The sequence below is a fragment of the Lissotriton helveticus genome, chromosome 10 (assembly GCF_964261635.1).
Source record: "Lissotriton helveticus chromosome 10, aLisHel1.1, whole genome shotgun sequence".
In the NCBI taxonomy this organism is placed as follows: Eukaryota; Metazoa; Chordata; class Amphibia; order Caudata; family Salamandridae; genus Lissotriton; species Lissotriton helveticus.
In genome coordinates this window covers 825,707,722-825,727,507 of record NC_136071.1, presented here as the reverse complement: position 1 = coordinate 825,727,507, position 19,786 = coordinate 825,707,722, and the positions used below count along the sequence as shown (strand labels likewise).

Here is a 19,786-nt window from a genome sequence, read left to right as displayed (position 1 = left end):
GAATAAAGGGATTACACCAGATTCAAAAAGATGTCAAACATTTGAAAGTCATAACATCGGCTGCATCTAAGAAATCAATTTTTGCAACGATCAGATATCTCTTCAGCCAAACATCAACGGCTACAAGTTAGACCTCTCTCCTCTGCGGTTACTAATGTTCTGACATACAAATGCTAAAAATATGATCCAGGTGAATGATTTGTTAATGGTTCGTGGAACATTCTTGTAACCATTCAGCTGGTTAGTCCAATAAGGGGCATGTATGCCCTGTTAAACCTGAAACTACCTCTCATAAACACCTTGGACATAATAAAGGAGCCTAAGCACCAGGGCCGTACTGGCTACCGCGCATTTTGACATGCTGCCTGCTGGGAGCCGATGTCACTTCGGTGGGGGCTAATTTTGTTGATGGAGACCTGCGTGTGCTTCGAAATAAATGAAGCAAAACAAATTTCGTTCAGCACACGCAGGTCCCCATCAACGAAATCAGCCCCCAGATCGGCAGCATGCCAAACCGCCCAGTAGCCAGTCCGGCCCTGCTAAGCACTGTATTGTGGCATCAGTCCTAGCCTCAGTATTCAACCAGCAGAATAGCTCACCACTGACAGAATAGTCACTGCAGTGGAATAGCCGCTACCAAACATTATAGTGTCCCAGTGAAAATGTCAGTGTCTGCGTCAGATAGATTGACCTCATGAGGGTGGAAATAGCATTGTGGAAACTCTTTTGGCTTTATATATTTGAGCATCAAAAATGATAATTATGCATGACTGAATTAACATATTTGTAATTGAAACACATTTCCTATGATGTGAAAAAGTGTGTTTATTAATGTGTTTTAGTTATGCCTCATTTCTCATGTAAAATATCATTTCAGACAAGATGGATGCCATCTCTGTCACTCTCTCCTGTTTCCTCCCCTGTGCACATACTTTCCCTACAAGCTCCGCAGCATGCAGTCAAACTTAGGTCATATTAGTTTATTTTCTTTGATGTATTGTTTTGCTCAAGATGAACTTTCTATGCTGCGGATGTAAGATTGCAACAAATATCTATCTCATTTTTTCCTTCACTGGATTTATTTATTGGGAGAAACTCTTCTAGTTAACCTCTTAACTGCACCGAACGTTCTATTGAGCGGGCGGGGCCACGACGGCCAACGGACGTGCTCAGCACTACCGAGGTAGTGCACACGACAGCCGTTGACCGTCGGCAGCAGCGATGAGGTTACTCGTTTCATATTTATTTGAACATCCCTGTATGACAGCATTTAGGGTGTTGAATACAATTTTCAAAGAATTGTGATGGTGCTTAGATGTAAGGTAATAATGTGTTTTAGTCTTGTATTTTGATTAGCTAAAGATAATATAATTTTGCTCACACCATGATGAGTTTGCAGAATTACAAATTTTCTCTGAAAGAATTATGTATAAGAGCCCCTTGATTTTGAGGTGTGAGCCAAAACGAGCTCAAGAGCTTTCCTATGCTACTAGGGATGCTGTCTAATTTTCTAATGATTCTGCTACCCATTGAGGCTTAGAATATTTTCTGATTCGACATAGTGTGTATTTATACTCTGTTTAACTTTTCATCTGAGAGCCTTCATGGCATTTGACTCTGTATTGCTTATTTTTTTTTTTTATAAAACCCTTTAACTATCTAGAACTCAGTTATTGTTTTACTCTGCTAATTTGATGTTCTGTGAGATGCCTTAACACGGGGTCACATTTCCTCATGAAATTAAAGCTTAGCATTGTCTTGTATCCAGTAAACTGTGGGAGAACCAAAGGAGGTCAATTTTGAGGTGTCCACATTTTAGGGTATGATTTTGGTCCCACATTGTTGGTAGAACTTCTCCTATTGGCTATGATGAATGTTTGAGATAGCATTTTCCTACTATTACGCCATTGCAATCATTGCCATTACCTATATTTTTCTGATGTTTTGTCCTTTCCATTGTAAATTGCTAAGCTAATTAAGATCGCTGTGTAAAAACTTCAATGCAATACTCACCTGGGGTTACAAAAGTGGTAGCTCCCCTGTGAGGCAGAAAGACTGCATTGCCCTAGGTTGGATAGAGGAGCTCTGTCCCTGGCCAAAGGGTCTGCTTCCGCCCGATAAAATAAATCCTTAGTGCATAGTGGGCTTTCTGCACAAATGGGGGAGCAATAAGACTGCATGCCCCTTCCAGGGCAGAGAAAGGGCCTAAGGATAGGGCTTCTTTTCTTCTGCTATGCAGCCATACTGAAATTCCTGCTTTCTCTAGGTCTTTCTACCCCTTCAGGCGAAATCCCCTAATCTGTCCCCAAGAGGGCAGAAACACTTTATTGCCATTAGTGGAGGGCGCAAGTCAACTCAGTTACAGTTACAACCCAATCAGTCTGGTGCAGCAATTGATTTGCATTTCAGACTCAAACTAAAATATTGGAATACTATATTAAAAACTTAAGATGGTCAGGAGAGCTGGGTACACAAGAACCTCAAAAAGCATTTTTCCCACTATCTGATGTCTCAGATTTATGGAATTTCCCACTGTGGGCGATTGGGACATTGATTGACAGATCCGCCAGGTACATTTCCCCTTTTAAAAGTCAAATATTTTGATGCTATACGTTTCCACATTCTTTCCAAAAGAGCACCCTTGAGGCAAGCCAAAAACTACCTTAAAGTATCAGTTTTTACCATAGGTAGTATGCATTGAATCAAGGATTTACTTTTAGGAGGTACTCCGGGTGTAAACATCAAGTCAAAATGTATAGTGTAAAAAAAATAAACGATGTGAATTTTAAACAAAGTTTATTAAAATTAATATATCATCTAACTATAACAAAAAAGGAAGACAAAATGCATAAAAAGCAAATGGGTGGAAACGTGTTTTCAGTTATAGTATTGGGAGGGTGTAATCACAACTTCTACGCAAAAGTAAGCCTCTATTCTTCCGAGCAGCTTGAGGTCAAGAGAGCGCAGCACAGCACTGACTGGACAGCCCATTACCTCCGCCATTTCTCTTCTCACTCGGCTTCTCCCCCAGATGGGCCCTAGATAATAGATTCTAGAGCTGAAACACTCTCAGTGAAGGCATATATAGTATGATAGAGTAAACAGAACAATGCAATACAGAATAAAGGAGAATGTGGCATGACGTCCAACATGTATAATATAAACATCTTATAATACACTCACTACACAATTCCCCTTCTCTGTTTAATGCAACCACCTAATAAAATACATGCTTCTAAATAAATGAGCAAGTTCAAAATATTGACGAATGTAAAGAGAATTATGTGACATAAGATCAAACATACTCCTTTAACCTCAAAAGTGGTTTTATATCTCTACCAGATTTACTAAATCTGACAGGACCGTATAACACGGGACAAGTTGATAATGAATTCTTCTGAACTCAGTTTGACAACCATTAGTCTCATCATAGGACTTTTATCACCCATTAGTATTAATGCAGAATCTGAGGTCTGATCACAATGGTTGCTACCTTCATATCCTACCATACCCAGGACTTCATTTAGACTCCACCTAAAGGATTTCTTTCCAGCCATAGCACCTATTCACACCTTTTTCCACTCACCATTTTTTGCAATAGCAGTTTTACTCATGTGCCAGATATTACTATCATTAAGTTTGACAGCTTTCTTAATTAGTTTTTCGATTTTCTTAGATTAGCGTTCAGTGCACTTGGACCCAGTAGTCTGAGTGTTTCTCTTAGAAGCCAATTTACCTGTTACTAATCTGTGAATGGCTTTTCCTAGATGTTACTCTGCGACTGGAACCTTCCCCGGAAGGTTAATTACCACTTAGATGGATTTGTATATTTGCTTGTTCTGCTGAAATAGAGCAATACTTGTGTACACATATATAAATATACCTTTGGCACACCATTGAATCAATATACATTTATTAACACTATATTGGATCAAAGTGTCTCTTTATTAGAGCACGCATATTATAGATTTACACCAGCATCTCGGTGTTGTTTTTTTATCTATTTGTATTTTATATCTGTCTGTACTGTTTTCCTGTGGTTTTCTTTTATGACCTATATATAGGTTAAATAAAGATTTTGAATTGAATTAAATATGAATTTATAATCAAAACTTGAATAATACTACTATGCATTTTTAATACATCTTGTAATTGGAGGACATTGTCAATGACACCTTAGGGCATTTTAATTCATATATAAGTGTTAAATGGCGCAGTAGCATGCAAACCATCGGTGCAAAATTAGTACATCTCCATCTATGCCCTCGAAAGGGATGTATGACGGTACGATGTGGGCTATTACCATGCGTACCGTTACAACGCGTGTTTTACGCGCTGTAGGGTGCGGACTTAGGAATAGTTTAATTTACTATTCCAACACCAGTCCCCGTGGATAGTAGGGAAGGTGTTGGAATAGTAAATTAACTATTCCTTGTCCTTGAGCGCCCTCCAGGGCAAGTCGTGGTTACGACTTGCGTTGTAAGAGACGCATCGTAATGGTAGCGCGGGGTAACATCCGCGTCGTAAAGGATGTTCCCCCCTCGAAAGGCCCATTGTCATATTTCGCTTTATGAACTTTCTGAATATTGATTACTTTTTACCCTTCCTTTTATTAGCACGTGCTCGATGAAAATTGTGCAAAATATTAACTCATCTTTCTTGTTTATTGTGGCAAAGATCTATGCAAATAACTATTTTTCACATACATATATATATGTATATGAATGCGAGAAGGGCATTTACATTATATGTATTTACTATGCTTATTTTCCTTGACAGTGCACACCAATCAAGGGCCTTGGATTTGTGCTTGGAGCCTACAAATGTGTTTGCAAGGCTGGATTCTATCATCCAAGTGTGTTTTCGGTGAACAGCTTCCAGAGTAAGTATAATTTTCTTGAGTCAAAAAAAGTATCATTAATAGTGCAGGAATCCTTTTTATCCATGTCAGGGTTATGCAGTAAAGTCCCAAAGGCCACTAACTCTGGGATTATATAATCACTTAAGAAGTTCAGTCCTTTGGTGTGTTGCATGTAATTACCTTGGGACTCCTGTAAAACATACCTAGTTTAAGCATGTTTGATTTATATGCAAATAAAATCATATTTGAAAAAAAGAGTGCATTTGCAAGGTTAAGATTATCAAGAAAATTATGCAGTTTAATGCTCTGGAGAGTTATGTGAGTAGGCATTGTCTATAAATATAGAAAGCAGAGGAACAGTACATATTAGTTGGCTTTCTTTCCAAGAGTATGTGTGCCATAGGTAATTATACCAACTATTCCATGCATTGTTACTGCTCCAATAATTCTATAACAAAATATGTATAATATATCACCAAACACCCACAGGACAACTATGAAAAGAAAATATCAAAGGCAGAACTGGACATTTTAGTTTATTGAGTTATTTGAGGTGGTCCTTTAAATAGAATGTATGTGAGCAACATCGACCTGTTTCCAATATACCCTGTAAGAAGTGTCAGGAAGACGCTATGCTGACATCTTTTTAAGGGCAGAATCCAATAGGATTCTTCATTTGCCTGCTAGTATATTTATATTGTATATCTACAGATCCATTTGTGTGTGTCTATCTATTTATCGATCTATCTATCCACTTATCTATCTATACACACAAACACTCACACATTTGATTTATAGATACACCAATCTGAGATGCTTGGCATCCATCCTTGTTTCAGCATGTTCACACAATAAAACATAAAAAACAAGTGTGAAATTGTTATTGCTAGGCTTTTTACATTATTTCTAACAATGGTCTTCTGAAACATACATGCATGTGTTTATATCTATTTTATGTTTATATCTTGCTCTGTGATGCTGGTCATTTATTTAGTGTGTCACGAAATAATACTCAGTGCTGTACGCTAATGTGATTACCTGGCACAGTTGCAGCCGCATGTCCTTGCTTAGGGTGTGCGGCACAACCGGAAATCTGGAATTGGGGAGGGAGACTGAAGCAAGGAACATTGTTAGAACTGGGGGTCCCTAATTGGCAGAAGTATGTAGCTTTGTCCAAGTAGGGACCCGGGCACTCTAGATAACTACTGCTCACCCCCTTGGTAGCTTGGCCTGAGCAGACAGACTTATCCCAAAGGCAATGTCTAAAGTATTTGTCCTCAAAGCACACAGTAACACAGTGACAACACCACAAACAGACAACACTCCAGTTTAGAAAAATAAAGTTTCATTATCTAAACTTAACAAGACCAAAACACCAAACAATTCAACATACAGGTAGTAAAATAGCACTTAAAAATAGTTGTTTCCAACCTAATGCTTGTAGAAAACAAATAGCTCCACCTGGGGCTATTATGACTTTGTGACAACAATAAATCCAAAGTATGGCATAGAACATGAGGTGAGTGGTGTCGGGCATGGAGTCTTACGGATCCTCAAACAAACAGTAACTTGGAAATGGAAAACAAAGTCTATGACGATGCATGGCATCATGGAGGTGAGGCGTCAGTGTTGAGGCCAGCTCCCTGGCTGCCACGGGAGAGGTGAGGCATCATGTCCATGAAGAGGCAACTTGTCAAATCCAGGACAGGGAAAGTTAGTTGCGTCAGCGGCGAGACGTCGGTTCTGGTGAGGCGATGCAAAGTTGGAGAGTGTGTGGAGTCACCCTCGGCGGTTATCGGCACCGCGATAAGCAGGATGCAGGCAGTGACGGAGACTGTGCGAGCACTGGTGTTGGGAATGGCAATAACTGCAGGCGTCGAAAGGCATTAGAGCTGCGGTGCAGGCCAGACGGTGCATCGTGCACTTCACGTGCTGTGCCCCTGGCCTCTGTGCAGGTCGCGGCATCGCTGATGCATCAGAGATTGTGTTTCTTGCTTCTATTAGGTTTCTTCCAGCTCCCAACAGCAGGAACAACCACCAGAGGTCCAAAACTGGAACAGGCACCACCTGGCAGGCGTAACTCTCAGCAGTAGAGTATTGGTGTCCCTAAGACTGACTAACAGAATGCCAGCACACACAAGCCCTTGGAGATTCTTGTTCAAGCAAGTTTCTCAGCAAAGTTCCAGTCTTTGTCCTTTCCTTGGCAGTAGCAGCAACTACAGGCCAACCCCACACAGCACACAGCAAAGGGGCAGTACTTCTCCTTGCAGCTCTCCAGCTCTTCTCCTTGGCAAAGGTTCCTCTTGAGTCCAGAAGTGATCTAAAGTTCTGGGGTTTAAGGTCCACTACTTGTACCCCATTCTGTCTTTGTTCTTTGTGCAAGGTCTCTGAGCCCAGTCCAAACCAGTTCTGTCCTCACTGGTGCAGTATGACCAAAATGGGTGGAGACAGCATTGTGCAAGGGAGACAGGTCCTAATCAGGTCCAAGGGAAACTCCTCCCAATACTTCAAATGCAGCCAAGATCTATTTAGCTCAGCTCTGAGTCATCCAGGAAGGGCCAAGCGCACCTCAACCCTGCAGTGGCTGTCTACAGTGAATGCACATCTCCAGCCCCTGTCACTCCAGAGGCACATAGAATGGTTATGCAAGAAAATGCCTACTTTCTGAAAGTGACAATATATAGACAGAGGTTCAACCATGAAAGAAACAATTGCTTTTCAACTAGGTTTGTCCATATGATTTAGGAATATCAATCTATAATACACCGAAATACAATAAATAAATGACAAAACAAATAACACTGACACGTTAACTGCAAAAGTATGAATGATATATTAGAAAACTATATATCGTATACGATGATACACATATCAATATTCAAAAACAAGACTGCGACACAACATAGAGAAATTACATACATATGTGCCTGATACACTACACAAAAACGAGCACAGTAGACAATGGAGACACTTGATAAAAATAACATATACAAAACCTTGCTTGGGCATCCATATGCACTAATTGTCTCTAGGCAGACATATGTTTTTCATTCTGGTATTAGTATGTCTAATCGCTTGTTCAGTTTATGTCGACGTTTCGCCCCTCCCCCCCAAATCAAGAGTGGTTGAACAACATCACCGTGGGGACTTCCTAAGGACTATAAACACGATAGTGAACAGTCTGTATGATACAAAATACAAAAATATATACTGAGCGTCAGTGTGTTGAGGATCCTAAAGTCATTTAGACAGGTGGTAACTCTAACATCAGTCTCACCTTTTATTTTCAATTCATTTCAATTCAATGTGTTTATTTATGATTTGGAACTCCAATGAGTCCAACATAAAAATTTACAAAAAGATAAAGGAATTTACAATGTAAAAAAAAAATCCTATTGCAGAGCCTCGACAGACTCACAAGCATAACTCAACGATGGTGGGATTTTGATTTTATAAACGGATAGAACATGTGCAAAATGGCTTTGCCCACAGCATTTATACATCCTACCAAGTGCGAAGGCCTGAGAAATAACTTTAGTTATGCACTGGACAATGTGGTCATTGCTGCAGCACTTACTCAAGAAAACTCTACCCAGATATGGGTATTGCATCACAACCTCAAGTTAGTTTTTACCTAAAAACCTATTCATATTTTTCCTGATCCTACATCCCCAAAACCTAAAAACCATGATTTTACTTTTTAGAATATTTATTTTTAGGAAGTTATCATCAGAATAGTGATCAAGCTCATGAAGTCGCCTTTGTAAACCTATTGGAGTTAAATCCAGTAGGATGGCATCGTCGGCATAAAACAGACTGCTAAATTCCATAGGGCCTAGTTTTGGTAGATCACCTCTACAGAGCCGAACTTGACTCGGAAGATCATTGATGTTCAAGGAAAAAAGGTGAGGGGCTAAAAGGCACCACTGCATCAACCCATTGTGGGTTACCACTTTGCTTAATAGACCATCATTACCACCCAGCAACACCTGTGTCCATGTAGAGGAATGCAAAGCAATGATCAGCCCCTTGATCCCCATAGCGACCAGTTTCCTCCACATAGTCCCCTGGCAAACCCGATCAAAAGCCATGGAGAAATCTATGAAGGCAACATACAAAGCCATTCCCCTACCTATAAGATATTTTTCAATCAGGGTTAGTAGGACAGAGATGTTATCCACAGTGCCAGTATGAGCACGAAAACCTGATTGTTCTATGGGGACTAGAGCATTACCTCAAGGCTCAATCCTGAAGGTGAAGGAGTATGCTTTTGGCAAATAGTTTTCCGGTTGCATATTGTAACAAAATCTGCCTAAAACTGGCAGAAGTCTTGGGGTCCTTTTTATATAATGGAACCGCTATGCTTTCTCTTCAAGAGGATGGAATGATTCAGTGTAAGCGTAGCAGTGAGCAAACACCGGGAAATAAACTTAGCCCATGCTGACCTATCTTGTTTAATGACAGCTATTGGAAGATCATCTGGACCCATTGCACCAGAGTACCTTGCCCCTTTTACAAAACTCTCTATTTCCTTACAAGACAGTGCACCATAAATATTCTCTAGAGAGGATTCAGAGAGTAACACCAAATTAAAACTGATCCTAGTATTTAGTGCATACAGCTTTGAAATGTATAGCGTCCATTCTGTGTCCGATATTTAAATGGCTTCAGCCTTAGGTCTACTATCACATAATTTAGCAATAAGGGCACAATATTTACGTGAATAACCAGACTGTGCTAGCTCTCTCTCAATTTGATCCATTTAGAATCCTCCCCCTCCTACGTTCAGAGACCTTAAATCTAGTTCCTACCTTCTTTAACCTATTGATTTCCCTTTGCCTGGACAATGATGCCTGCTTAAAATGGTCCCTTACTAAAGCATTCAAATCAGGTTTACCTTTTTTATCTTCCACGATAAAACCACAGAATGGTCGATGACATTGGGAAGTTTTTTTACTCCCACGCAATCTAAATTGATCTAAATGCTTCTCATACCAACTAATAGGGTTCTCCTGTCCAGGACCTGAGCTCGCATTTTTAATGTAGGCCCCTACACAAATCAGATTTTTATTTGACCAAAGGTGCGCCCAAATGTCCTATTATATATAATTGTTTCCTTTCTCAGATACCAACGATCAAGCATCTTAAATTCCAATTTCACATCTACTGATAATACACTATGGTCACTCAAACCCATCCCTAGTGTCTTAAAATTATTGCATGCTCCAAAAAGTTGGCATCATACCATCATATAATCGATTAATGACTGCCCTTTGGCAGCATGAAAAGGACGTGCGGCAGGGGAGTCATCTGGAAATCTCCCATTCAATAAAACTTAATCATTAGTTCTCAAACAATCCAGGAGACTCAAACCTCTCCTATCTGATCGGATTAAGCTGGTAATATTATTTCTGGAATAAGACATACATCTTCCAATTCTCAATTGCTAAAGGCCTGTAAAGCACAATTTGAGATTTTGGCGTTAAAATCACCTACCACAATTATTGATGTGCAATCTTCAGAAATGCTGATTCTGTGCAAAAAAGAAAGCATGGAGACAACAAGAGAATCAGATTCCCTACCTGGAGGTATATATACGTTTTCCAATAAAAAGCTAGAGTGTTGTCCTTAAGTCACATTACCCAAGCTCAGATTTAAACACATGCAAAGTTTAGATGGATTAATAAAAACCAATGGGTTCCAATCTATGCTGTTAGTAAGTTTGCGCAGCCCCCAATTGTGCAACCTTTTACTGAGGCTTTTGCTCCGTAACAAAATACAAAAAAGTTCCCAAAACTAAAATCTACACAACTCCATGCTTTCTGCAGGCAAATAATCCATGGATTATAAACCATTAGCAAACTAAATTTAAAATTGGGGTTTCCTACACCTGCCACATTCCAGGATAGGATCTTCCCCCGGGGGCTACCTCTGCAGGATGGGGTGATTTTTATTTCTTTTGGGAGCATTCAATAATCCAACCACACAACTCCACTGTGCCAACTCAGCATCCCTGCTCGATTTTGTAGACCTTTGATCCTCGTGTCCCACAATATTAATCACTCTTTCCCTGAGTTATTAGCAACCAAGATTGTGACAGTCTCTTTTTATTTTCAAATCTGTTTATTGAATATACTTTGAAGAGGGAAAGTCAAAAAAGAAGAAGATATAAAGCAATATACATCCCAAATAACAGAATACACAGATGAAGGAATGGTAGGAATAGACAATACAATATATACCAAAGCAGGGTATGGTAGCAATAGAAGAAAGGGGGGAGGTAATGCTCTGTTTCCCTGGCGTGGGCTACAGGTGGGCACTGTTTTTTAATTCAATAAAGTATCAATGCATGGTAGGTGTATGGACCCACCTCTAATGGAGAAATGAAATGAATATGGTTTATGTATGTCTATGTAGTACTTTGTTCATGTATTCACCACTACATATTATTGTTAGCAGATGTGTGCATTACGATCCCAGTTAGTATCCCACACCAAGTTAAAATCACCCCCAAGAATAATTGCTACTTCAGCCGGTTTTAGTAGGTCACGTAGGGGTGAGCGTAGGAATGTGTTTTAGTTCTGGTTAGGGGCATACGTATTTAAGAGGGTCAGGGGTCGCGTGTGCCCATGTATTTGCAGTTTTAGAAACCTCCCTTCTGCGTCCCTTGTAACCTATGGGGCAGTCCCAACCCCACCAGCCTTAAGTAGTATGGCCACTCCGGCCGATTTAGTAGAAGAACAGGCGCAGTGTTGAGTTGGATACTTAGGATGTGACATTAGGCGAGGATTAGTGGAGAGAAGGTGGGACTCCTGATGGAATATAATACCAGGGTTTTGGAGAAGAAGATACCGCCAGATCTGGCATCTCTCATTAGGGGAATTAAGATCCTTAATGTTTAGTGAAAGGAATTTAAAGAGATTAGTCATTGTTGGCCCGATAAGGTGTCCTGTGTGGCGAGCCCATCAGAAATGGCAGTGGGTTCCCAACTTCCCACCCTGAGGGTCCCCAATACAGTAAGGTGGATAGAGGCATGTGGAAGACAGTTTTAACAATAGGGTGTCCCCAAACAATGGCCAAACTCCCAACGCTGGGAATACCCAACCGCGACTCCCCCAACAGAAGTGCATCCCTTGAATAATGACAGGGAGGGGAGGAAAAAGGGGGGCAACGTTCCCAACAGGGGATGGCCAACAGGGCCAAACAAGGTTAATGTCTACCAGTAATAGCCCACAGTCCAAAGGACGGGCCATTCTGAAGAAGTCACTCTTCAAAGGGACACTGTCGAGGTGGGGGGGATGGCAGGCGCAGGCAAGTCCTTAGGTCTCCGCTTCCAACGGCCCACTGCAGGGAATATCCAGAAGTCACTCGACGCCAGGTCGCCTCTGGGTAAGCCAAAAGCCGGTGCCATAGTGAGCAATGATGAGGTCAAAAGTCTCAAAACTATGCTAAATGTGTCCGTGTGTCCTTTTCGTGAGGGTCCACATCTCCCCAGTACATTGAGATGGTTAGGCATGTTGTAGAAAGTTAAGTTCTCTCCGTCTTTTCTGAACTCTAGGTTGCTATGTTGGATCTTGGAGCAACAAAGAACCTTGCATTCCTTGTCCGGATCATTCCATATGCTCAGGAGATCCAGGTTGCGGGGAACAGTCACTCAAAGACCGGATGTGACGGATAATCTCCTGTTTAGCCTGGGAGGAATCTCGTTCTCGAAGGCGTCTCCTGTGTTTGGGCGGCAAGACAGTAGACCATTCTAGGCAGGGGGTTTTCTTGAGCGCCCATGTGGGGAGAGAGGATCTCCATCTTCAGGATCTAGTGGAAGATGAAGGAGCTGTTTCGCTTCATTCAGTGAGCAGAGGGCCCGTCGTTTGCTCTCCCAGGTGAAAATCAGTGAAATGGGATGGCCCTACTGATATTTGATATTAAGTTCCGGAAGCTTGTCTGTGACTGGCTTAAAATCTTTTCACCTCCGGAGTGTGGCAGGGGCTATGTCTTGAAAATTTGAATTGAGTAGCCGTTATAGGATAAGGTTTTGGCTCCCTGAATCTTTTTCAAGATGGCCGCCTCCGGGATGAAATCTATTTCTGGGGCCCGGAACCTGATGTGCTCTGTCCAGGACGGGTGGGGATGCATCTTCGTTCTCGTGGAGTGCCTCGAGGGGGTCCATCATGAAGGCCATGATGTCTTTGGCTTCGCCCAATGGGGAACTCCTCTGATTCATACGTTATTACGCCTACTTCCTTGTTTAAGAGGTCTTATTTTTACCTTAATTTCTTGGAGGAATGAGTTCATAACGGCATGTGTAATCGGTGTGTCAGGATGGGCCTTTTCCGTCGCAGACTCCAAAAAGACGGCTGCAGGCTGTGGCTGCAAGTTGGATTTTGACCACAGAAAAGTTACCGGCTTGTCTTTAGTCGAGGTAGGGTCTGGGTCCTTGTTTGTTATATGTTCGGTGGGCATAGCTGGGTATTGCTCCTTGACGGCGTCACAACGGCTCCGAATGATGTATCGCTGCAGCTTAGAGATGCTGCAGCCAGATATGTGTCAAGTTCAGCTGTGGCCCAAGCTGTACTGGTCCACCCCAGTAGAAGGCTACAAGCAGTGGTGGGGTGTAAATGTGTCTACAAGGCAAGATGCCGGATCCAGGACCCCCCGCTGCTCATTCAGTCAGACGGCGCAGGCCTTCTGAGTTACCAATAAAGATTATTGACTCACCCTCAGCTCCAGCTTGATCTCTTGGTTAGCCTCAGACTGGCAAGCAGAGTGAAGGCACCATGCTTAAGATAGGTTAGTGGGTAAGACATCCCAGGCTCAAGGCAGGGTCATCAGGGGGGTCCCAGTAAGCCAGCAAGAGAAGTCAGGATGGGTAAGGGGTCCCCAGCAACCAGGTCCTGGCAGCCTGTCCCACCTAGGGCTCATGCATGGGGAATTGCATTGTCCTCAGCGAGGACTGGTCGCCAGTGGTGAACCAGACCTCTCCGGGTCTGTCCGGCTCAGCACAGCAGCATTCAAATGCGAGGGGGACTCCCACCACCTCCAAGCAGTAAACCCAATTCACAGTTACTCTTAGGCCCACCGGAGAGACACTCTGTTATCTTGTAGGAAGCCCTACTCTGATCCCATCAGCTGAACAGGACCTCTTTAGGTAGGGGGCATAGTGCATACCGCCACCATTGCGGTGCCCCCAGGGCTCACAAGCTCTACAGCCAGTCAGTCCTGTGTGCACGCCATTCAGAGTGCGTGTCTCAGCGCTTTAGCCTCCCGCGCCCAGAGGGAGGCTCAGATGTTTCCCGCAGTTCGTGCTGCTGCTAATCGTGCAGCCGCAAGGGTCCCTGCATTAGAATCTGGAGGCCAAAGGTTGGTCTCCGCTGCAAACCCTCCCAACAGCTCACCAAGGCATGGGGTCGAGGCAGCAAAGCCAATGTCCAGGCCGGGGTGTAGAGTTCTGCAAACCACCCCAGTGGCCAGATGGCGGTAACGTGCCCGGTACCAGCTCCCTTCAGTGGCAAGCCCCACTCTCTCTGATACCCACAGGACGGGGCAGGCCCAAATAAACAGAGACCACTCACTTCTCAGGACACCAGGGGCCGTGTCGCGCCATACATGAGCCTCTCCGCTCCCACCTCAGCCCCTCTCAGGCAGAGGGCAGCTCCACAGATGGCTCTGGCGGCTCTCTGGATGTACATTGCCGACTGGTGCCAGGCTCCAAATCCAGGGCCTGGGGGCTCGGGGACTTCCTGGCAATCCGAGCATGCTCCAGAGACTTCTTCGGGCAAAGCAATGGGCAGCGAGCCCAGTACCACTGCATAGGAGATTCCTTTTAGCCGCTCCTCGGCCAAGATGGCAGCAATGCCCTCAGCAATGGCCTACCTCAGCAGCAGCACGCAACTCTATTGGTGCCAGCAAAGGTACCACCACACAGGTAGGAGCACCCCCTGTCGTTCCGACGGTGGGCTGGGTTCTCGGTGATGGTCGGCGAGTCTGGCGGATGGGCTTGAAAGCTTTAACAGGCCGCGGTGGAGCGGAGACTGAGCATTACACGTCTCACTCCATTCGTGTCCTGGTCACGCCCCCTGAAAGTCTCTTTTGAGTTTACATGCATCCTACAATTCGTTGTTATCCAGTGTAAGGCTTGGTGGTCTCTTCTGGGAAATTCAAACTGATCAGCTATTGACCCATCAGACGTCAATCCCATTTTTTCTAAAGTGATCGACGTTTGTCAAGACTAACATTGAAATTATCCTTGAGTTGAACGTATTTTAGAGGTTGGGAACCCATTTCGATGTACCAAGAAGACTCGCTCTATATCTCTACTTGTTATTAATCTCAGGTCCTCAATTTCAGATAGTAGCTGCAATAGGCAGCTTCTGTTAAGTGGGCCCAGTTCTCTTAGCTACTTGTCCTGGCTTGCACCTAGCAGGAACATTATCACAATACTCTTATTCTACTCCCAGCGCCTCCGTGTTTGTTTGCAAATGTTGAAGAAGAGGCGGAAAAGGGGGATAAAGAGGTGGGGCCCACCCCCCCCCCCATGCAACATTCCGTGCTTATGCGTAATCTGAACAGGGGAAAACTCGATACTCGATAACTCGAAAACTCGATACACAAAAGATTAGAGGGAGAGCTAGCCATCATCCGCCGTGCCACTAATGAGGTATTATTTATTCTTTATCCCATATTCTCATCAACAACCTGGACAGACTCTTTTGAGACTCCTGTTCAGCTCCCAATCCTCCCCCATCCCACCATCCTTATGCTCCTCCATTTGTCCTAATTCCCCCAGTGTTGACACCTCTCTAAAAAGTGAGGAAGAAGGAAGTCGAGTCACATCTGGGCAGTCGAATTCTTGACCACCATGGGACCCAGCAGCCATAAGCTGTTTTCTTTTTTGTGACAAAATAACATTTTCAAGTCCTTCCAGGGCCTCAAAGAACCTCAATTGTTTTGGTTTACATTTTGTAATATACAGTTTTTCTTTCTTTTTTTCCCTTCACAATTTTACCCCATTACACTCGACTTGAAAGGCACCCTCCACAGGGGGGTCAAGGACAATTTCACCCTTAGTCAGCTCAATAGAAGAGAGATTTGTTATACAGGCTAGATAATTCAGAGCACTAGGGTTTCCATTTTTACAAATTGGATAAAAAGGTGCCAAGCCCATTCCATTTTCACTTACGACACCTGTCGGGAAATCATCCACGGACAACTAATTATAAGGGGCAGTACAGCACATGTTATTTATTGCTTTACTAGCCCTCGTCAGCCCGGATGAGGGGGCTTTTAAGCCACCGGAAAGTCCCACTTGGACCCCCACTTCCGTTACCACTATATTAGTCTAAGTAGCATGGGTGTTAAAATTAATACTCTTTTTCACCAGTCCTAAAGAGGTGCCAGCTGAAGTAAGAAACTGCACACACACCAAGATCGGGAACAACACAATCAACACATGATCAGAATTTTCAGTATATTTTTTTTTAGCAAAGTCAAAATTGATGAGAGAATCCTCTCTAGAACACTTCATATATTTTTCCTCCCTCCCCTGTTTGCAGATACACCCTCATTCCCATTAGCCCCCTCATTCATTAGTTGCCAAATTTGGAGCACCTCTTTACTTAGGGACGTATCCAAATTTGTTAACCCCAGTGATTGAGAGAGAAGAACACTTGTAGGTGTACTACTATACAAAGCTGGCATTCATGAGCAACTAGCAGGACAGTCCATTGACAGTCTCACAGGTGGATCTCGAATGGTCAGAGAGTTTAAATGTGCCACCATGGCTTGATTTTTCTCAATGGGTATTGCAATATCGGGCAGTGTTATATCCTCTAAGTCCCCAGAATCAAAACTACAATCAACCCCATGGAGAGCGTTCAGGGGCATCTCAGGCAACTCCCTAAGTGGGGTCAATCCAGCTTTAGGCTGTGGCACATTTACAGTGTTAGAAATTCCCATCAAGCCCATTGGCTTCAGCAAAACTGCAGCTTCAGATAGCGGCTTTTTAGCAACGTCATTATTTTCCAAAATAGTCTTAGTATTTTCCAGGTCTGTTTCCATATCTTCAACCAGAATCTTTAACTGGTATTGTTCGCTAAGCTTGATGGGTTGATTTAGGACACAGGGTTCCCCCAGGTTCTGAACAATAAGCTTGCTCTGGTCCGGAACTAACAATTGCGAAATAGACTTGTCTATGCCCAACTCATCCACATTAACCTCTCCAGGAGTTACTTTCCCTTCACTAGACCCAGATGTTTTGCTCCTCAGTCCCTTGGTGAACATAGCAAATAACGCTCAATGAGATTTCAGAAGGGACAAATGGTTTTGTGGCTGCTTTCGTTTGATGGTTTTACAGAGTTTGGGTGAACTAGGGCAGTCTGGAGTATTCCCAATCAGATCAGAAATCCTGGCCCTGGTTCTGCAGATGTAATTAACCGTCCCGATCTTAAACACCTAGCGGGCATCCTCCGTTTATATAGACTAATCTTAGTCTAAGTCTCTCCTCCTGACTTACAGTTCCGACACCAGCTGCTGGAGAAACGACGGGTTGAAAAGGACCGAGGCTGTCTGAGCAGGTGATCCTTAAAGTGCCTGAAATCCCTTAAATCAAGTTTGGTCTATCAAAATCCCTGAAGAAACTGAGGACTAGACCAGACCTATCCGGCCCAAGCTGGCCCAGTCTCCATCTCTCTCCACCTCAGCCCACCACGTTCTGTTTCACAGGTTTTTCAAGGGGGGACAACGACGGGACCAGCAAAATGTAAGCAGGGTGTAGCAGGGAGTAGCCTTGAGGTCTCTGGCTGGGCCCTACCATCAAGTGGGATGCCGGGAGCCAGTGAGAGCAGACCGGAAAGCCAGTGGGCTGGAAGCGGTCACACTGACCCGCAAGCTGCACCGGCCTAATGCCGGCTGCCTCCGCGAGTTCTGCCCAAACCACTGCTCTAGCCTTCAGTGCCACCGCTGCCCCCTGCTGCTGCTATTCCACAGCCGGCCACTGGCCAAAAGCTTCTCACCCCGGAGAAGGGGATCCCGGCTGAAGGCTGTAGGTTGCAGGCTACAGCAGACAAGGCACCAGCAGCAATCATTTGCAGATCCTCCTCCTTCGTGCGTCTGCACAAACGTGCTGCTCTCCGCCTCAGGTCACACAAATTCCCCCAACATTACTTCTCACCAGTCGGATGGTAACTCTTCCTTGCAGCCGGTGGTTTCCATATTTCTGGGTGACCAAAGGCTGTGTCCGCACCCAGTGTGTCACCTGGTGTGCTGCCCGGTATGTCACCTCACTGCACCTCGCTTTGGTACCCTTGCTGATGGCTGGTTGGCCGGTTGATGTCTGCGACAGTGGTGTTTGCCAAGTTCCACTCCAAGCACCGCTCTGCTTGTAGGACCCACTGCAGCTCTGATGTCTTTTGAGAACTTTGGTACTCCTTCTGTAGGCCTGGTGGGCTGTAGGGCCAGTCCGGACTGAGGGAAAATAGGCAGGGAAAATAAGCAGGAAGTGCTGGATCAGGTATCCTGCTCAACTGCTGCTCCAGGGCTCCTAATCTCTAGGCTCCTGTCTGCACTTCTCATCAGCCTTAGCTCCACGCTGTGCTGCACTGGAAGGCGCAGGGTTGGTGAATGGGGTGACAGGTGGCAAACGTGATATGGGCACTTTCAGTATGAGGCAGAGGGCACCCGCAGAGTGAGGCTAAGTGGGTGAGCTGGAAGCAGCCCACCCCAACCCGCAAGCCGCACCAACCTAATGCTGGCCACCTTCGCAGGATCAAGGTGGTACCGCAACCTTATCCGCTGGTGCTCCCGTCCACCACTGCGTCTCACCATCTCCCAGGCTGGAGTTAATACAGGTAGATGCGAGCAAGATCCTTGCACTCTGTGGCATCAGACAATGCTGTGATTGCGGCTTTTGGCTTTCCAATGGATTGGGAGAGCGCTCGCCCTGCAGCACACAGCACATGGTACACAACTCCACTCAGCTCACCTTCAGTGAGAAATGGCACAGTTGGGTCAACACACTCACGTTCTGTATATATTTTTAAATATTTTTTATCATAAAGGCTATTCACTATTGTGTTTATAGTCTTGAGGAAGACTCCATGTGATGTTGTTCAACCACAATTTTTGAGGGTCAAAACATTGATGTAAACTGAACAGACCTTCCATGCCCGATTAGACATACTCATGCCAGAATGAAAAGCATATGTCTGTCTAGGGACAATTAGTTTATGCGGACACCCAAGCAAGCTTTTGTCTACGTTATTTCTGTCAAGTGTGTCTATTGTCTTCTGTGCCAGTATTTGTGCAATGTGTCAGGCACATATGTATGTAATTTCTCTATGTTGTGTAGCAGTCTTGTTTTTGAATATTGATATGTGTATCATCATACACGATATATGATTTTCTAATATATTGTTCACACTTTTGCAGTTAACAGTGTCGGTGTTATTTGTTTTGTCATTTATTGTCAGTATTGTAATTTGGTGTATCATTCATTGATAGTCCTAAATCGCTGTGGACAAACCTAGTTGAAAACCAATTGTTTCTTTCATGGCAGAACCTCTTTCTATATACTGTCACAATTCCCCAGATTCTGCATGACACTGGGGCACCCCATTGATATTAATGATTCTTTTTAAAAGTTGAATTTTCAAACATACTATTTAAAAACCATCTTTACTAAAAGATGTGTTATTAAATTCTGAGTTCATGGAGCCTAAACTTTATTCCTCCATCTTGTTCCAATGGGAAGTTATACTAGTAATATGTCACAAAGTATTTCCCATGCTTTCCTATAGGGCAGATACTCTTTCAATAGTGAAAAATGACAGAACATGTCACTCACACCAGTACATGGCCTACTTTTCACATACACTGCACCCTGCCCATTGGGGTACCTTGGACCTACCTGAGGGGTGTCTTACATGTAAGAAA

At 43.7% G+C, this 19,786-nt stretch overlaps 1 protein-coding gene across 1 annotated transcript in view; it reads left to right on the top strand.

The window, feature by feature from the left end:
* Positions 1 to 19,786, top strand: part of GPR158 (G protein-coupled receptor 158) — a 1,439,213-nt gene that overhangs the window by 586,492 nt on the left and 832,935 nt on the right. Inside the window, exon 3 of the mRNA XM_078664368.1 lies at positions 4,780 to 4,882. Within this exon, the coding sequence (XP_078520494.1) occupies positions 4,780 to 4,882 (103 nt within the window). The remainder of the gene's footprint in view (positions 1 to 4,779; positions 4,883 to 19,786) is intronic.